This window comes from Chelonia mydas, chromosome 16 (genome assembly GCF_015237465.2).
Source record: "Chelonia mydas isolate rCheMyd1 chromosome 16, rCheMyd1.pri.v2, whole genome shotgun sequence".
NCBI lineage: Eukaryota > Metazoa > Chordata > Testudines > Cheloniidae > Chelonia > Chelonia mydas.
In genome coordinates, this window is record NC_057857.1 from 471,982 (window position 1) to 491,603 (window position 19,622).

At 52.1% G+C, this 19,622-nt stretch overlaps 1 protein-coding gene across 15 annotated transcripts in view; it reads right to left on the reverse strand.

Moving 5' to 3' along the window:
* LRSAM1 (leucine rich repeat and sterile alpha motif containing 1) overlaps nt 1-19,622 on the reverse strand; it is a 59,211-nt gene that overhangs the window by 14,174 nt on the left and 25,415 nt on the right. For 12 of the 15 annotated variants that reach the window (XM_037880059.2, XM_037880060.2, XM_043530648.1 and 9 more), the window contains 8 exons: nt 11,603-11,687; nt 8,310-8,431; nt 7,808-7,898; nt 6,159-6,289; nt 3,834-3,863; nt 2,339-2,461; nt 1,668-1,807; nt 97-141 (listed from right to left, as the gene is read on the reverse strand). In XM_037880059.2, coding sequence (XP_037735987.1) covers nt 97-141; nt 1,668-1,807; nt 2,339-2,461; nt 3,834-3,863; nt 6,159-6,289; nt 7,808-7,898; nt 8,310-8,431; nt 11,603-11,687 — 767 coding nt within the window. The remainder of the gene's footprint in view (nt 1-96; nt 142-1,667; nt 1,808-2,338; nt 2,462-3,833; nt 3,864-6,158; nt 6,290-7,807; nt 7,899-8,309; nt 8,432-11,602; nt 11,688-19,622) is intronic. The other 3 variants (XM_043530653.1, XM_043530654.1, XM_043530651.1) reach the window with 1 other exon arrangement.

Consider the following 19,622-nt stretch of genomic DNA (forward strand, 5'->3'; position numbering starts at 1 on the left):
TGAGCTGGATTCAGATGTGAATCTAGAGGTGAATGAGTCCATTCCTCCACCCCAGCCGCTCACCCTTGCCCAGAGGAGCCTAGGCAGGGCACTTACCTCTCGTTCTCCAGGGATTTCAGAAGTTCTGAACTTTGTTTCTGCCTAGAAAAATAAAGCAGAAGGTTTTTACTGCAGAGTAGGGCACCCTTCTCCCCAGGGAGTGGAGTTGTCCCTGAGCAAGCCACATGCCGCTACCACCAGCCCACTGGCTTGGCCACTATCCCTGCCTCTGTGCTGGTGGAGCCGTCAGCTGCAGCCAGGGTGCAGTTCTGCTATGTGGGGGCAGGAGCTATGTGAGCTCCCCCGCCACTCCTCAGGGCACAGGCATGGAAAAGGCAAGGGGTGGGGGACACTGCCTCTGGTAGATCTTCCCATCCTCGCCCCTCCGGGGGAGCCACTGGGAGGCTAATCCCATGACTGGGGGAGTGGGGGTGGAGCAGGATTCCTTCCTTGTACCTATTTTCCCAGGGCTTGGGCTAGGCGCTAGCCAGAGGATTTACCCCTTGGAGCATGGAAGAGCTTGGCAGTCTTCCTTGCTGTTGGCAGCCTCATCATATAACTCCATACACCACACACACTAGCTGGCGTTCCCCTCTCCTGCAAAGCAAGAGGACACACAGTTCCTGGGGTACAGCGCCTCTGCGACATTTCCCTCCCCGCAGGGTCTGGGCTCAGCTCAGCACCAATCCATCTGCAGCTCTGTGCCAAGCAGACTCAGGCCAGGCAGTGGGAGCTGGGACACCCAGAATGCAGCAGCTTCCACCCTGGCCCAAACTCTTCTGTTCACAGTTAATTGCACCAGGAATTCTGGGTTGAAAGTTTAGGTTTGTCCCCCATAGGCTAAACACATGTGATTATGCCGCCCTCCAGTGGCCAGCCCCAGTGATAACAGCGGCCTGTGGCTGATTCGCACCTAATGGATTTCACAGAGTTCAGACTTGGGCGACAGGACTATTGTAGTCATTCAGTCGGACCTCCAAAAACTTTGCTAAAGCCAGAGAAGAAGCAGAGACTAGCAGGGCTGTGAAATGAACCCAAAGCTCAGGTCCCTGTCCGGTGTCTTAAGCCCAAGGCCAGCTCTCTGGGTACAAGGCCCAGAGACACTGTGTAACTGTTTCAGAGTAACAGCCGTGTTAGTCTGTATTCGCAAAAAGAAAAGGAGTACTTGTGGCACCTTAGAGACTAACCAATTTATTTGAGCATAAGCTTTCGTGAGCTACAGCTCACTTCATCGGATGCATACCGTGGAAAGTGTAGAAGATCTTTCTCCACACTAGGGGCTTATACCTGTACAAAGTAGGATATCTTGGATGTATGGCCTTAGGCATGTTGACTAGTTTTACCCATAGTCTGTACCAGGAAGGCTGTGGGATAGAATGTGCCTGCAAACAAGGATTCACAGCACGGAGGGTTTCCCTTGGGGTTGTTCTCCAGCCTCGTCCCTGCCCCGCCACAGGGATTCACCCTCACTGCTCAGTCATTTCTGCGCTGCTTGGGGAGTTTGACTATGGAAAAACCTCAGAGAAATGGACAGGTCATGAGCAGCAGGTCAGCGCAAAATGGGACACAGAGAAATAAATGCGCAGAGGGGCAGAACTGACTGCAAGGTGTCCAGGGAGGAGGCCAACCTCTGATTCTCCTTCAGCAGCTTCTGGATTCGGCTGGCAATGCCCTGCTCCATTTGCTTCAGCTGCTCCAGCAGCTTCAGGTGCTCTCCTTCCAGGTTGCGCTGATGCTTCGTCAGACCCTTCTCCAGCCTCACCTGCTCCTGTGGCAAGGGGAAAAGGGAAACTAGCAGAAGAGAGAAGTGACAACTCTGCTGGGCTGTGCCCACAGCCCATGAGAATTGCTGAGGATGGTGTTTTATTACAAGAAGCTGAAAGGTTCCAAGAGGGTGGATAGGGAGCCAATCCAGAGCTTACACCGACACTAACAGAATCACATGAAAGCCAGAGACACTAGAGAGAGCAGAGACATGCTAGGCCACCCCTAGGCCAGTGTGAGGGGCCAGTGCAGGACTGTCCCTGCAATCCCTGAAAGGCCCTCTGGAAAGTCAAAAGGAGAGGAGAAACTGGGAATAAAAATAACAGAGAGCCGAGAGAACCCTGTCAGTGCTGCCTCTGGGGGGGGCCTTCTGCATGGGTGGGGCCCACACGTCAATACATGAAATGCCTGTTCTGAAAGGGAACAGGTGGGCAATGGTCAAGTCTGTCCAGAGCTGGACAGATGGACAGCCCTGATCAAATGCAAACTTCAGCCACAGGCTGGGTGCCAGAGCCTTGGTCCCCAGCTGATGTACCTTTTTCACAGTCTGCAGAATCTCCTCCTTCTGATTGCTGCTCTGCTGAAGAAGCTGAGCATGCTCCCTCTGCCCCATGTCCAGGCGACGCTCGAACTCCAGCTTCTCCAGCATCTTCTCTTCCTGGCAGAGGAGCGAGAAGCAGAGTGAGGGTTGGGATCGGCAGCCTGCAGGCTATTCCCCTGTTCAAACCAAGACCCAGGATGATAAAAACAGTATCAGGGAAATGAGATCCCAATTGTACGTCCTGGCTAAACCAGGCAGGGAGCTGGAGTGCTTAACTAGAAAAATCCGGTGATTCCCATACAGAAATCCAAACAGCATCAGGAGGAAACTGCTGTTCCAGCTGCCATGCTACTAACATTTCAGCATGGTCAGAAAGTCAGTTCACACTCCGTGAGCTCACCCTCTCCCCCAGTCCCACAACACGCTGTAGGGAAGAGAGAGCTGCAGCAAGGTACTGTTAGCTTGGCCAGTGAAATCCCTAGGAGCTCCAGAATGACAGCTGAGAAGGCCATCAGCAATAGAGTCAGCCAGTCAGAAAGTCTGAGCTGAGGGAGAGGGAACTGGGTGACACACAGAGTGAGTGACTAACAGAGGTCGGCAGTGCTGATGCAGAACATTCATGGACTTGGCCTAGCAGCGAGGACAGGCAGAGGTTAGAGAAAGGGGCAGGAAATAAAGTGAGATTTCACTGGAAAAAATGCAGCCAGTCAATACATCAGGGGAAAGAATCCCAGAGCCAGAGGCTCAATGAGAGGTGGAAGCCAGAGGCGCAGTAATGTCAGTCCTGGGGCGACAACTGACAGCAAATCAGCACTCTGGCTGCAGAAAAGATCACGGACATTTTAGCTGCATGTGCAAAGGAGTGGAGCAGCAACAAGGGCTCTCACTATGGATGCAGGTCTGGGTTGCAGGTGCATTGGTAGAGCTATATGGTAGGAGGAAGGGAGTCAGGAACAGCAGCTGCTGTGGGGCAGTACTGAGGTACCTCAGTAGAATGGGGCCCAGGGCTGGAGTAGCAGGGGGCTACAGGTCAGGACGTGGGTGCTCTGGCACAGTTGTGTGTGGATACGTTTACACACTGTGTTCTGGATCTAGCCAGGCACTAAAACTCCTGAAGCTTAGAGAGTAGAAAAGAAGTGAAGAAAGTGTCTGGAGGGCTCCAGACAGCATAAGCACTAGAAGCAGCCCTGCTTCTTCCACATGGAGATGGACACAAGCTTAACCTGAACTGGGACTTCTCACGCAAGAATATGCCACGGCTGCCAAAACAAACTGATCTGAAAGGAAAACAACTAATGCGTGTCAGGGAATTCCTGCCTTCAGAGCCAGATGTGGTGTGTGTGTTCAGATGCCTCTCTCACTCAGAGAGCGGGGGGTTGCAGAGCTCCAGGTTTCAAGACATTCAGTGCTAGTTTGCTCAACTACACAGAAAGAGAAGCGAGCACACTCAGAACTCCCAGAAAAGGCCGCTGCAGGGACTCTTCCTTACCTTCCTCTTCTCATAATCCAAGAATTTGTTCTGAAAAGTAAATGAAATAGTTAGGAAAGAGGTATTTAATCAGGGGAACCACATTCTGTAGGTAATGTTAGACCACTCCATTCCCTCTTCCTCAACTGAGCTATGTCTACACTACCACTTACATCGGTATAACTTATGTCACTCAGGGATGTGAATACTCTCCACACGAGTGACGTAAGTTACACCGACGTAAGCACCGGTATGGACAGCCCTATGTCGGCAGGAGAGCTTCTCCCACCAACACAGCTACCACCGCTTGTTGGAGGTGGCTTAATTATAGAGCGGCTACCCTGGAGATTTTACAGCGGCGCCACTGTAAGCTCTCTAGTGTCAACATGGCCTAAGGCCTGGTCTACACTTAAGTTAGGTTGACATAGCTACAGTGTTTCACACTTGTGAGCTCTGTAGCTACACCGACCTAACCCCTGGGGTAGATGCAGCTGGGTTGATGGCAGAATGCTTCTGTCCACCTAGCTACTGCCGCTCAGGGGTGTGGATTACCAACAGAGACAGAAAACCCTTCCGTCACTGTCAGAGGAAGCAGCATAGCTACGGCACCATACTTGTGCTGCTGTAGCGCAGACATGGCCTGACAATCTGTTAAAGGGACAGCAAGATTAAAGAGGAAGCGGTTCGACACACATTTGCCGTTCTGAGAGCATGCTGCCCCTGCCCAGGCACACTTGGGAGAAGCACCTGTCCCAGCCAGGTGCCACGGAGATTCAGAACCTGGTGGAAAGGAGTATGCTCTGGGGCCACTGAAGATTCAGGGCCAAGTCTGTAGGAGGTGCCTCAGTTCCCCCCACCAGTCCCCGGGGCCAGATTCTCTTCTCACACTGGTGTAAATCAGGAGAAACTCCATGTCTGTGAAAGGAGCTACACTTCGTGCAAAGAAGGAAATTCAGACCCTGAGTCACAGAAGAGCCCAACTCCACAGAAGAGGTGGGCAAGGGCTGTGAACATGCAGAGCTCCTCATCTATAAACCAGGGATAACGAGGCTCACCCCCCTTTGTAAAGAGCTTGGCAACCTAAGAATGCAGATATACCATAGAGAAGCTTAGCATTATTGTTACATTTGTACAACCTGCAGCTTGCAGCTGAGCAGGCAGCTTGTCACTTTCGGGTTCTCATGCCCTAGGACAAGGCTGCAATGTCGGGATTCTAGATGCTGTTGAAGGAAAACTGAATACAAACAAATCTCTTCATTTATTACGAAAAAATAAATGAATATGAGGGTTTTACAGCAACCTACTTTCAAGCAGTAGATTTCCCAGCTAAGCTCCCAGAGAGAACCTGTAACTGAAAAGGTATCTAGCCCTACCCAAATAGCTAAAGCTGGTCCAATGAAAAAGCTCTTCTACACACAGCCCTGTACAGGGCTGACCTTGCATGCCCCATATTATATCTAGAAATCTGGGTCCTCAGTTTACAGTACCATGGTCCATCTAAAGCCAATGCCAATTAGCTACCATGGAAGGGTTTGAAATGTGAGAGACAGAAGCTGATGGGCCAGGTTCTGCTCTCATGTAAATCTGTTGACCACAAGCAGTGATTCTGCATTTACATGGTGGTAAACTGGGCCTAATTAGGCATGTTGCCCCCAAATGAGAAGCAAGCAGTGGGGCATGCTGGTCTGCACACAATACCCCAAGTGAGGAAAGAGTTCAAATAAAACACAGTATGGCTTATGGGAGAAGGATTCTCAACAGATTCTCCCAGCACACTTGCCACATGGCATCAGCAGCTAAGCAGTATCAAACTGAGACTTACAAGGGCTGACTCCACAGAGGTGGAGCTGCAGGAATTCTCATTCTAAAGCCTGACCTTCGAACAGGAAAGTCGCCTATATGGCACCTTAATTGATGCCCCTTGGAGAAAACTCAGAATTCCCTAATATTGCAATGCTGGGCACACACCGCATTACACTCTGTGCATCCCTCTAGCTATCCTGCCTCCTTGCTTTCAAGATGCTGACCTAAAATGAAGTTAGTGCAGGAAAATACTAACATGAACATGTGCTTTTTGCAACTGGCTTCTAGGGCGCTTTGTACACCCTGAGCAGCAGGGCCATGGTAATGGAGCTGTGTGCCAGGGCATCAGGGCTCCGCCATCGACTCACTCCATGACCCGAGTGACTCTGTTTAGCCAATGGATGTAAGGGTGATGCTTCCATATCTCCCGCGGTGAGAGATCCTGACGGTTAGTGAACTAAAGGCATGGAAATCTGCAGATGGAAGGTGTTGCAGAAGTGCAAAGTGCTGGTATTCCGCTCTGTATGTGGCTGAGATCCTCACCTGCCACTCGCTCTCTTCCTCCATGTATTTATGCACATGCCTGTTGACACCATCCACTGATGTTTCTCCTCCATCACTTTCCAGGACCGGAAGCAGATACTGGGAGGGAGGGCAGTATTTGATTCCAGACTCTAGGCAAAGCACACAGAGCCACCCAGTTACAACAACACATGGGTCAGGGCTGGCCCAGGGAGACTCTGCTTCCAGTCACAGTCTCTCACTCCCCACCCTCTTAGAGTGCCTGAAGGAGCTCGTTGATCCCTGAAGCCAGCTAGGAGCTGGCAATAGCAGGCTCTGAAGGGAGTGATGTGACTTTGTTCTCACCTGGGAAGATGGTGGCTGTGATGAATGGTCTCAAGCACTGGGATGGGAGGAGCATTAGTATCCCCTTCACCTTAGGGACAAACAAGGCTACTCAGTGTCACCAGATCCACTTTGACTGGACTGCATGGGGATCAGCCGAGGGGGAGATTGCCCCCAGTCAGAATTACAGTAACGTTACAGTTCTGACTCTCACCCTGATCGCTCTTATCGTGGGGAGTTCAGCTGAAAGTCTGACTGAGCACTTCCATCTGGCACCCCCCATATTGGCTATATAGCTTACACACACAAGCAACGCTTCCGCCCTGGCCCTCTTCTCCTCGAGCAGGCTTAAGGGTTTGTGTTTTAATACAGTCCCTTGTTCTTCTCCCAGGGCCTCCAAGCCCTTTGTGAAATAAGCCTGACATCCTCCCGTGGGGAAGAGAAGTCACATTGTCCCAATTTTATGGATGAGAAACAGAAGACGTAGAGACTGTGGCTTGTCCACAGTCACACAGAGTCAGTAATGCAGCCTGGAATAGCTCTCTGGACTCCCTGCACCTTGATTTCTCCTGGGCTCAGGATAGACCGCTACAGAGTCCTCAGGCAGGTGTAAAAAAGCAAAAATGTTTTATCGGGCTGTCACCCCCTTCAGGCAAGGCAATACCTGCAGCCACCTGCTTCTGCAACTGCAGGCAAGTCATCAGTAGCAAATCAGAAGAACAGTCCTGAATTGGGCGCACCTTCCCCGAGGAAGGCTCTGGCAGCCAGCTGTCTCTCAAGCCGTCTGCAGCCCCAGCCAGGCACTTCTCAGAATGAGAGCTGGAAGCCTGTTCTCCGTCCCAGTCATCCCTCACTGAGCTGTGCTGTTCCCCTGGTAACCTTCCCTCCAAGACTGACGCCTATTGCAGGTGGAGTGGAGCAGGGCTGACTGAGCTCACAGCAGCTTATTAACCCTTTCCTGGCCAGTGTGGGGTCCACGTTCGCCATCACACTCCCACTCCTATGCTTTAACCACAAGACCAATCTTGCCCCTTTCAGAAATTGGTCAGCAATTTCAAGAAGCCACTAAGAAGTCAATACCCATCCCGTAGCTCATACTCTGGATGTCTGCCAGCTACGGCTTACATGCTGTCTAACGTACCTGCCACACGAGCAAAATGCCAATCAAGAGCTCCCAGAGGTACCAGGTACAGCCCATGAAGTACCAACCCCCTCTGGAACATCACACCTTCACAGACACATTCCTGGAACTCAGGGCAGGACCTGATTGGCATTTAGCCCCAGGTATGCTGTGCAGCAGACCCTTGACCTTTCACCCCCATCCACAGGCTGCTCCCCTTGCTTACCTTTGCACAGAAACTGCTGGATAGACTCTGTGCCAGCATTGCAAACATCATATGGTGGGTATGTCATGGACGAAGCATCCAGCGTCAGAGTCTCCAAAACAAAAAGCACACAGAGCTCCAGCTTTCATTCACAATCTAACAACCCAGACAGAGTCCCGCTGGCTCAAAGCCAGGGGGTCAAAGCAGCAGAAAAGGAGGGTTTCACCCTAGAGATTGAACTGCCATACTTTCACTGCACCCCACTATAACTGAATGGCAGAATGTTTCTGCACTAGCAGGCATCACCCGCAGCCACCGTGATCTCACATTTCCTGCGCTTAGAGGATGCCATTCTGCTGAGAAAAATGACATCATCCGCACAGGTAGGGTGTGTTCCAGCTCGGCTGCAACTGTGTTTGTCACCAGGGACAAGTAACAGAGTCACCTCACTGCCTCGGGGCCCCTTGCAGTTGCCTGGGTTGCGGGGGCCTAACACTGCCACATGTGCGCAGGGGTTGCGTACCTCCAGTGTGCGGATGTGAGCCAGCGCCTGGGGCAATTCCCGCAGCAGGTTCTCACTGACATCAAGGGTGCGCAAGCTGCGCAGGTCACCCAGGGTAGCAGGCAGCTCCTTCAGCTTATTACCTAGGGAGAAAAGGTCCACCCCCCAAATTAGTCCACCCCCCAAACTGATCCTTCAGAGAATTCACTCCTCTGAACTGCAAATCCCTCAGCTGCCAGCTAGCTTGGTATTTTCAATACACTGACTTGAGATTACACTAGTCTGTGCATAAAAATCACTTTGTCCCTACATTATGTACCATACATGAGGGGATCTCAAAACTTGGTGCAGGCTCAGCACATTTTAACACAGAGACCAATGTAGACTCCTCCCTCATAGTCAAGATCGCTCGCTAACAGTGCCCCATAACATCCCTGGGGTCACTACAGCAGTTGCTTCCCTGGGAAGGTAACAGTGGGGCACAGCCAGCTGGAAGCCAACACCATGTGACAAGCCAGCCCCTTACAAAAGATATTGGGAGGATGGTTAATGGCCTAAGAGGCTGACTAGCTACAACCCAGAACCCAAATGTACCGGGTTAAGGACTCAGTGGATTGAGTGCAAGGGGCTTCACAAAGAGGCAGGGCTTGACCCCTAAGCAGAGGGAAGGGACTCCAGGCTTAAGTGGCTGCATGGAAGGAACAAAAGTGAAAGTGGGAGTAAAACCACAAAGGGAATTCAGAAGGCAGGAGGGAAGAAGAGGGGAGCTGGAGGAAGAGGTGGAGCTGGTCAGGGCCTGAGAGGGGAGGAGGAGAACAGGGCAGGGGAGGGAAGTGGAAGCCAATCGAGGAATTCCAAGAGGGGAAGGGCCCAGGGCTGAGCAGCTAGGAGAGAGGGATTTTGGCAGCAGTGTCCAGACTGGAGAGGAGCCAGATGGGATGAGGGCATGGGGCAGTGAGAATGTCACCGCATGGGTAAGAGCAGAGGAGAGGCTGGGGCATAGAGACTGTGGACAGCCACAAATGACAAGACTTGCCAACAGCCACAATGGGGGCGAGGAGCCTAATGTGATAGCGAGGCCACATGGGGAACAGATGGGAAGGAAGCCAGGAGCAGGCACAGATGCCCCCAAATAGTTGAACTGCTGTTCTTGCTCATTTGAGTGAAATCAGCCCTGCCAGCTACCTAGTTCATAGAGAGACCTAGTCTTTGGGCTTGCGGGACCTCTTGGTTCCAGCCTGTTTATTAAACTGCACAAACTGTACAGACACTCTGGTATGGCTAATGCTTTGATATATGCCTGAGCTGGCCACAGCTAGCTAGGTCATCAGGGCCTATCCTGACAGCCCCAGCCTGAGGCTTACCAGATCAGCTATTGCTAAGCACTACAACGTGCTGGGCAGTTCAGCAGGCACAGAACCTCCTTCCTCAGTCACACTTTCTGAGACATTGAGTCTGTGAGTACATCTCTGCAACGGGGAGGGTCTCAGAGTCCAGGCTCCAGCCCGAGTGGGAACATCTACACTGCTAGCTTTAGCCCTGCAGCATCAGCCTGAGTCAGTGGACCCAGGCACTGAGACTTGCTGCCGTGGGGTTTTTTCCAGTGTAGACATACCCTAAGAGGACTACACACGGTGCTGGAACATCTTAACTCCGCTGCAAAGACATGGAATGGGAGGGAAGGACACTGACTATTGGCCTGTGCATCTAAGGGGAAAGAGGACAGGGTTTCAGATGAACACAGCGATTACCTAAGCACCCACACTCTCCGGTCCCTTCCTGCTTCACAATGTTCCCTTTAACAGAGTGTTCTCGTGGGTTCTCCTAAGCCTGTGCTGCTCTGTAGGGACGCTGGCCCACTGTGGCCAAGGCAGAGATACAGGCCTGGCAAATCCAGGAGAATTATTTGGCTGCTGAGTTCTGGTGGGCCTACCTTAAAGTTTGGCTAGTGCAAGCTATTTCCAGGCAGCCACTTCTGCTTGTTACAATACCTGACTTACCCCTTTGCTGCTGCCCACCTCTCTCATTATCTTGATTCTATACATAGTGTCAGAGACAGGTTTCCTGAGAGCTTTCTATATTTATAGCCCTTCATTTCTCTTGTTGCCAGGAACTAGGCTCACAGCACAGAGTCTAGCTCTTCCCACCCCCCACACCACCACACCAAAAACATTGTCACAACTAAACCAAAAAGGGGAGTATTTCAATAGCCTACAGCAGATCTGCCAATCCTACTGCTTCCTGGCCCTTTCTACCAGCCTAGCAGAAAACTGAACCGACCTAGCGCCTGGTTCAGCGCAGGGGGATTTCACAGGAGATCAAGAAGCAAGAGGTATGTCAACGTGTTTGAGAAACAACCCCAGCACTCAAACATTTAAGAGTCATCTTCTGTTTGCGTGACTTCTCCTGTCATGTCAATCACCTGTATTCATGCGCTCCCAAAACATAGCACTCAGTAGAGAAGAGTTTTATGCCTGAATTTACACAAAGGAAATTTCCACACAAAAACTTTGTTAACAAAGGGTTGAGTGTCAGTGGGCTTTGTACATAAGTAACAAGCACACAAAATCGAGGAAATGACCGGTTAAGGTGATAAATAGCACATGTGATCTACATCCCCCCATCCCTGAGAGATCACTAGTACCCCACCCAGCATACACAGCATTCCCACTCCCCTGCCCTCCAGTCCTCTTCCTCCGGTCTAGCATCGCTGGCATATGCAGAGGCAAAGTCACCAGGCAGAAAGAGGTTACTTTCATTCTCTGACTGTATTTCCCTCCACAGATGCAGGATCCCTTCTCTCCTCCCCTCTATGTTTGGGAGATTCAAGGAATGTGTAATCTAAGCCAGGGTGCCCAAAGTGCAGCCAGAGGGCGAAACACAGACTGGGGAGCTCTAAAATGCAGGTGCCCCTTGCTCTCGCCCTAGAACTGCTGGTCTGAGCAGGCGCGGGGCCATTGCTTGTCACTGCTCTCGCCCTAGAACTGCTGGTCTGAGCAGGCGCGGGGCCATTGCTTGTCACTGCTCTCGCCCCAGAACCGCTGGTCTGAGCAGGCGCGGGGCCATTGCTTGTCATTGCTCTTGCCCTAGAACCGCTGGTCTGAGCAGGCGCGGGGCCATTGCTTGTCATTGCCGGAGAGCTTGAACTAGCAACGGTTTCTGATCATCTAACAAGGAAGATACAAGGGCAAGCAAGAGCCACAGGTGTGAGAGTTCAATATGGTTTTAAAATATGTAAATTACATGCAAATTAGGAGTTGGGAAATTGTTACTGCTGCTCTTCTGGTGGCCAGCCTTAGAAAAGTTTGCCATACCTTTCACATTGAGGGTCTGGAGCTGGGCAAGGTCCCCTATAGACCGTGGAAGAACTTTTAAGAGATTCCTTTCAAAGTTTAGGACCTAGGATGTTAAGAGAGAGAAGATATTCAGGCGATTCATTCCGTAAGCCTCGGAACCTCTGCTTGCTTATGCTGTGTCAGGGTGCCCATGAGCCCAATGGGTTTAGGAACTGCTGTTCGGGTAACAAAGCTCTTGGAAAGAGCCATCGCCAGTCACTCAGGGAGACATGGGATTCTGCAGCTGACCAGAAGACATGAGCACAGTTTTGGCTTAGCTGGGAAGAGCTGTTTTTGGAAGCTCCCACTGAGTCACTTTAAGAGGATTTGTCAATTTGCTGTCCCTAAGGCCATGTCTACACGGACAGCATTGCAGTGGCGCAGCTGTATTGATATAGCTGCACTGCTGCAGCGCATCTGGTGAAGACATTTTATGCCGATGGGAGAGATCTCTCCTGCTGGCATAATAAAACCACCCCCACGAGCATCATAAGCTATATTGGTGAGAGAAGCTCTCCCGCTGACATAGTGCTGTGCATGCAAACGCTTATGTTGGTGTAACTTATGTCACTCGGAGATGTGTGGAATATTCGCGGAGCAACATAAATTTTGCAGACACAGGCTGTAGTGTAGACATGGCCTAAGGGTCTCGCTTTGCTAGTATTCAGGTTTCAGAGTAACAGCCGTGTTAGTTTGTATTCGCAAAAAGAAAAGGAGTACTTGGGGCACCTTAGAGACTAACCAATTTATTTGAGCATAAGCTTTCGTGAGCTACAGCTCACTTCATCCGAAAGCTTATGCTCAAATAAATTGGTTAGTCTCTAAGGTGCCACAAGTACTCCTTTTCTCTTTGCTAGTAAGAGACCCTGCAGAGCTATCCTTTAGGAGCAAGACCCAGAGCATGTCCAGTTACTCAGAACAATGGTGATCCCCATTCATTGGTGAAAGCAGAACACAGAACTGAGTCCAGGTGCAGCAAGTGGAAAACAGGCTGACTTTCCGCCATCTTTTCCCTTTATTTGCACAGAAAAATAAGCCAGCTATGATCAGATGGGCGCAATATACTGACACATAGGCTGAGGACCCAGTAACCCGTTACAGTCCATGGCTGTCCCAGACTCCTCAGAGTTACTCTTGAGGGACAGACCAGTCCTTGCTTACAGACAGCCCCCCAACCTGAAGCAAATACTCTCCAGCAACCACACACCACACAACAAAAACACTAACCCAGGAACCTATCCTTGCAACGAAGCCCGATGCCAACTCTGTCCACGTATTTATTCAAGTGACACCATCACAGAACCTAATCACATTAGCCACGCCATCAGGGGCTCGTTCACCTGCACATCTACCAATGTGATATATACCATCATGTGCCAGCAATGCCCTTCTGCCATGTACGTTGGCCAAACTCGACAGTCTCTACGCAAAACAATAAATGGACACAAATCTGACATCAGGAATCATAACATTCAAAAACCAGTAGGAGAACACTTCAACCTCTCTGGCCACTCAGTAAAAGACTTAAGGGTGGCAATTCTGCAACAGAAAAGCTTCAAAAACAGACTCCAACGAGAAACTGCTGAGCTTGAATTAATATGCAAACTAGATACCATTAACTTGGGTTTGAATAGAGACTGGGAGTGGCTGGGTCATTACACATATTGAATCTATTCCCTTAAGTTAAGTATCCTCACACCTTCTTGTCAACTGTCTAAATGGGCCATCTTGATCATCACTACAAAAGTTTTTTTTCTCCTGCTGATAACAGCTCATCTTAATTAATTAGCCTCTTACAGTTTGTATGGCAAATTCCACCTTCTCTGTATGTGTGTGTGTATATATATATATATTATATATTCTCTTACTATATGTTCCACTCAATGCATCCGATGAAGTGGGCTGTAGCCCACAAAAGCTTATGCTCTAATAAATTTGTTAGTCTCTAAGGTGCCACAAGTCCTCCTGGTTTTTTTTTCTTGGGGGAATTCTTTGCTAGCTGTTCTGGTGCCACAGCAGCCTCTGCTGGGCAAAGGTGGAACTGCAGCACTTCTGGGACACATGTATTTTCTGCTGGAAAAAAAGAATTCTGTGGAACACATGACTTCTGCACACGCATAATAGAGCAGAATTCCCCCAGGAGTATCGGGGTCAAGGGCAGGGGTAGTCAATTTTTTTTTGTCAAGGTCCAAATTTCTTGGCCAGAGCATAGTCAAGGTCCAGACTCCAGAGAAACATTTTTCACACCACAAGTGACCCTGTTCAACACATACAATGCTGTGTAATACAGCCAGGGCCTATATTGTTAATGCACTGCATAACCTAAAAATAATCTCCAGGAAAGATGTAATAAATTAGATCTGAGACTTTGAGAAAGTACATAGATAAAATATCAGATGCAAATATTAGCATTAAAACATTTTCAGACAACGGTTTTAAATTTGAATTTGTTTTGAGTTTACAAGGAGTATTAACTTTGGTTTGTCAAATGAAATTATTGTAGGCATATTACCCCCCGCCCCTAGCTCCCTTCCCCATACCCCTGATTGACCACACCCAGCTTAGGGTTACCATATTTCAAGTTCCCAGGACATGGCCGGAAGGGAAGCGGGAGGTGGCAGTACAGTTGGGGGTGCTAGAGGGAATATTTGGGGAGATGAGGGAGAAGTGTGTGTACTGGGAAGGGGTAATTGGGGAGTGCTGGAGGGGTGTTTACTGAGAGGGGATATTTAGGGGTGCAGGGGGGTGGGTGCACTGGGAGGGAGAATTTGGGTGTGCTGGAGGAGTTACCTGGTGGATGCTGGAGGGTCTGTGTACTGGGAGAGGATTCGAGGGGTGGGGGGTACAAGAAGGCTATGTGTATTGGGAGGAGGTATTTGGGGTGTTGCAGGGGTGTGTGTGTGTACTGGGATGTGGTATTTGGGGGGTACTGGAGGGAGTTCCTGAGGGGTCTAGAGGGTCTCTGTACTGGGAGGGGTATTTGGGGGGTGCTGGAGGGAGTATTTGGGAAGTCCTGGATGGGGCCCCTGGGGCCTCACTCTCAAGGTGGGAGGCAGTGTTGCTCTGTGTCATGGTGTCAGAGTGGCTGGTGCAGGCCTGGGACTCAGTGCCAGCCCATCAGTCAGTGTTTCCCCGCCTCGCCCCCTCTCCAGGGTGGGGAGCCGGGGCCTGGCTCTGAGGCCCTGTGGTAGGGCAGGTGACCTGGTTGAGAGATGTGTGGCAGCTCCGCTTACCTGGTGGGCTGGGTGACCCAGCTCCCCACAAGCCCCCAGATCGCCCACCAGCTCCCCGCCCAGAGGGGCTCCTGCTGCTCCACTCACTGAGCCCAGATGCCAGCGCCTGCTCATTCACCCATATGGCCCACTCGCTACATCCCTCTGCTGCTGCCAGCTGGTGGAGGACGGAGCTGGTGAGGCTTCAGCTGTACCAAGCAGCCACCTGGAGACACACTGTGCCCCGCAGCCTGGCCCAGCCACCTGCCCCTGACGGGGAGGCCCCAGTAGCGTAGCCAGGCGGGAGCAGCTGCTCCCCCTCTGCGCACAAGTGGTGCCTTTTTAATTTATTGGGGCCTTTTTTAATTTTTACTCACCTGGTGGCGCTCCGGGTCTTTGGTGGTAGGGGCCTTCCTGCGCTCCGGCTCAGCAGGGGCCTTCACGTGCTCCGGCTCCTCGGTGGTACTTCGGCAGCACAGGCCTTCCTGCGCTCCGGCTCAGCAGGGGCCTTCACTCGCTCCAGGTATCGGTGGCGGGGGCCTTCGGTGCTGCCAAGGACCCGGAGCGCCGCCCAGTGAGTACAAGCGGGTGGCACCTTTTTTTTTATGTTCGCTCCACCTAGCTATGCCACTGGGAGGCCCTGCTCCCCATGGATCCAGCCCTGTTTGGCTTCAGCCCATCTGACCTTTACAGTCCACTCAAAAGTGTCTGGATTTCGAACTTGGTCCACCTTTTGACTACCCCTGGTCTAGGGGCATGAAACCCAGCAGAACCCTCTACCAAAGCTGCTGTAATCAGAATTAATTTTGTTGGTTTATTTGTACAGTACTCCTCACTTAAAGTCATCCCGTTAACGTCGTTTTGTTAGTGTAACAAAAATGATTAGGGGTATGGAACGGCTTCCGTATGAGGAGAGATTAATAAGACTGGGACTTCTCAGCTTGGCAAAGAGACGGCTAAGGGGAGATATGATTGAGGTCTATAAAATCATGACTGGTGTAGAGAAAGTAGATAAAGAAGAAGTGTTGTTTACTACTTCTCATAACACAAGCTCTAGGGGTCACCAAATGAAATTAATGGGCAGCAGGTTTAAAACAAACAAAGGAAGTATTTCTTCACACGACACACAGTCAACCTGTAGAACTCCTTGCTAGAGGATGTTGTGAAGGCTAAGACCATACCGGGGTTCAAAAAAGAACTAGATAAATTCATGGAGGATAGGTCCATCAATGGCTATTAGCCAGGATGGACAGGAACGGTGTCCCTAGCCTCTGTTTGCCAGAAGCTGGGAGTGGATGACAGGAGATGGATCACTTGATGATTCCCTGTTCTGTTCATTCCCTCTGGGGCACTTGGTATTGGCCACTGTTGGAAGACAGGATACTGGGCTAGGTGGACCTTTGGTCTGACCCAGTAGGGCCATTCTTATGTTCTTACATTGCTGATCAACTAGAGAACATGCTTGTTTAAAGTTGCGCAATGCTCCCTGATAACATTGCTTGGCAGCTGCCTGCTTTGTCCTCTGCTTGCAGAAAGAGCAGCTGGTTGGAGCGAGCTGGTGGGGGCTTGGAACCAGGGTGGGCTGGCAGCCCCCCATCAGCTCCCTTAAGTTCCCTGTGCGGCAGCCACCCAGCAGGCTATCAATTGCTGGGCAGTTCAGGTGTCCCTCCCCCCACTGCCATGTGCTGCTCCTGCCCTCTGCCTTGGAGCTGCTCCCCGGAGCCTCCTGCTTGCTGTGCAAGGGTTGGGGGAAGAGGGGTGCTAATGTCAGGGTGTCATCCTCCCCCTACTCCTGCCCCCCATCTCCACAGAGTGGGGGAGAAGGGGAACATGACAGGGCTCGGGATGGAGGGAGCTTGCTGGCAGCAGCTGCTGTCTCAACTTGCTGATCTACTTAAAAAGGCAGTGTACTTAGAGTGGGCTGAGTACTTAAAAGGGCAATGCGCATCTCTCTCACACATCTCTGTCTCTCTCTGCCATGCTGTTTCCCCTCCATTCGTGCTGCCTTGTAGAGTGTGAGGCTACATTAACAACGTGTTAACCCTTGAGGGCTCAGCCAAGTGCTAGTTCATCATTTGGCAGTAACGCATTCCCTGGGAAACATCCCACTCTCTGATTCCATCACCTCAACCAAGCTTCACAATCATTGCTGTGTACACGGCTAAATTGTTTGTTTAAAACTTATACCGTGTGTGTGTATATATATATAGCGACAGGGTCAGGCCAGATGGCTACAGGAAAGTGATCCTATTGGGATCCGGGAAGAGGGCGGGCAAAGCCCGCCCACTGCTAAAGGATCCCCCCCCAGCCTAAGAGGGGGATCCACAGGACCTGGACACCAAATAAATACGGGGGACAACTAATGAAATAACAGGGACAGGAGTGTGGTCAAAGGGTCAAACGAAGAGAACCGGACGGGGACACCGAGTAGAGAACCCCAGACAGCGCCCACTGCTCCTCAAAGGCGTCAAGGGAGTCAGTGGACGCCGCCCAGAGGAATTCTGCCTGGATACGTGAACGGACGGAGGATTGGAAATAGGCCCCACAGTCACAGGAGACTCCATCGGCCAACCTCCTCACTCTGGTTTTATAGATGGCCATTTTAGCTAGGGCCAGGAGATCCTGTGACTTTGTGGGGCTGCGGATAGGGAGCGTATAAATAAGAAGGTGAGGGGAAAAGTGCAACCAAAAGAATAATAAAATATTTGTGAGGAGCTGGAATAGGGGCTGCAGCCTGGCACACTCCAGATGTGTGCACCAGGGTTTCCCTCACGCCGCAAAAGGGGCAGATGTCTGGGATAGGGGTGAACCGCGCCAAGTACACGCTCGTGCTCACGGCTCCGTGAAGGAGCCGCCAACTGATATCCCCGGCAGGCCTCGGGACCAAGGTGGAATATAGGCTGGCCCACCAGGGCTCCGCACCCTCCAAAGGTGGCAGGAGGTCCCGCCATTTTGTATCGGGGCGGGACACAAGGGTGAGGGCGTGAAGGGTATGGAGCAAGAGTGTGCATAGATGTTTCCTTGGCGCGGTCTGGAAGCAGACCGGCTGCAGCTCGTGGAGCCGGCTCACGGTGAAGGGGTGGAGAGGTCATTTGGGTCCACGGGGCAGGGGCCTGATGAGGGGTGGAGGGTGGGAGGGGCGCACCCTCATGCAGGACCTGGTCGAGGTAAACCCGAGCAGCGGGTGGCAAAGCGGCCCTCACCTCCTGAAGTATGTGCCGGGGAGTACGAGGTCTGGAGAGCCCCATGCGCTGAGCAAGCGTCAGGGGATCCAGCCAGTCTCCCCGGCCGTAGTCCAGGAGGTCTCTGACTCGTGACTTCTGCCAGGACCAACCTCTGGCTCACCGAGGGGGACTCTGCCACCTGCACGCGAAGCTGGGGGTTGTGTAGCAGGGGCTCCACGAGGAGATCTGCCCCCTCGGTGGCCTCCACGAACCTGGTCGTTGAAAGCAGTTTCCAGGTCCGGAGGAGGTCCTGGTAGAAGACCGACAGCCCAGAGAGGTCTCGCGGAAGACCTCTCGGATGGAGATAAAGGAGCTGCCGGTCGTTTCGGAGCCCTCGGAAGCGGCGCAGGAAGGTGTGCGCCAGTATGCTCCGCGCCGCACTACCTGCACCATAAAGGAGCCTCTGCAGGGCCTGGAGGCGGAAGACATGGACCTGAGTGTGCAGACACTTCAGGCCCAGACCTCCCTCCTCCAGGGGTAGATGGAGAGCCCCTGCAGGGACGCAGTGCAGTCCTGACCAAAAGAACTCCAGAATCGATGTCCGGAGGTTGGCCAGAAAACCTGGGGCCGGGACCAGAGCATGGACAGGACTAGTTGATTTAAGCACCAGCGCTCTCCCTCGAAGGGAGAGGCACCGGAGTAGTCCTGTCCGTTTCCGGAGCCACTCTACCACCCTGCCCTCTAAATTGTGCCAGTTCTCCGGTGGAGAGGGATGCGTAGCAGAAAGGTAAATGCCAAGATAGAGCAGCGGACCTGTGCTCCACCGGATGGCCTGAAGCACCGGTGGGAGGGAGCTCGCCTGCCAGCCGTCCCTGACCACCAGGCCAGAGCTCTTGACCCAGCTGACCCGGGTGGAGGAGGTTGCCAAATAGATGGCCTGGCAGGCCTCCACCCGCACCAAGCCGCCTGGGTCCTGGACCACGAGGAGCACGTCGGCGGCGTACGCTGACAGGACCAGCCGCAGCTCTGGCTCCCGCAGCACCAACCCTGTCAACCTCCTGCAGAGGAGACAGAGGAAGGGCTCGATCGCCAGAGCGTACAACTGGCCCGAGAGGGGGCACCCCTGCTGTACTCCTTGCCCGAAGCTGACCGGTTCGGTCAGGGTCCAGGTGAGCCTGACCAGACATTCTGCGGAGGCATACAGCACCCCGAGAAAACCCCAAAACTGGGGTCCGAAGTCAAACGCTCACACAGTGCTCAGGAGATACCCGTGATCCACCCTGTTGAACGTCTTCTCCCAATCCAAGGACAGGAGGGCGAACGACAGACCATCCCTACACCCGAATTCCAAAAGGTCCCGGACCAGATATAGGTTGTCAAAGATGCTGCAGCCCAGGACAGTGTAGGTCTGGTCTGGGTGGACCACGTCCGCCAGCACGGACCCTAGCCACAGCGAGATGGCTTTTGCTATGACTTTGTAGTCTGTGCTGAGGAGTGAGACAGGACACCAATTTCGTAAAGTGCGGAGGTCCCCCTTCTTTGGCAATAAGGTGAGCACGGCTCGCCTGCACGAAAGAGGGAGGACCCCGCTCTGCAAAGACTCAGCCCAGACGGTGACTAGGT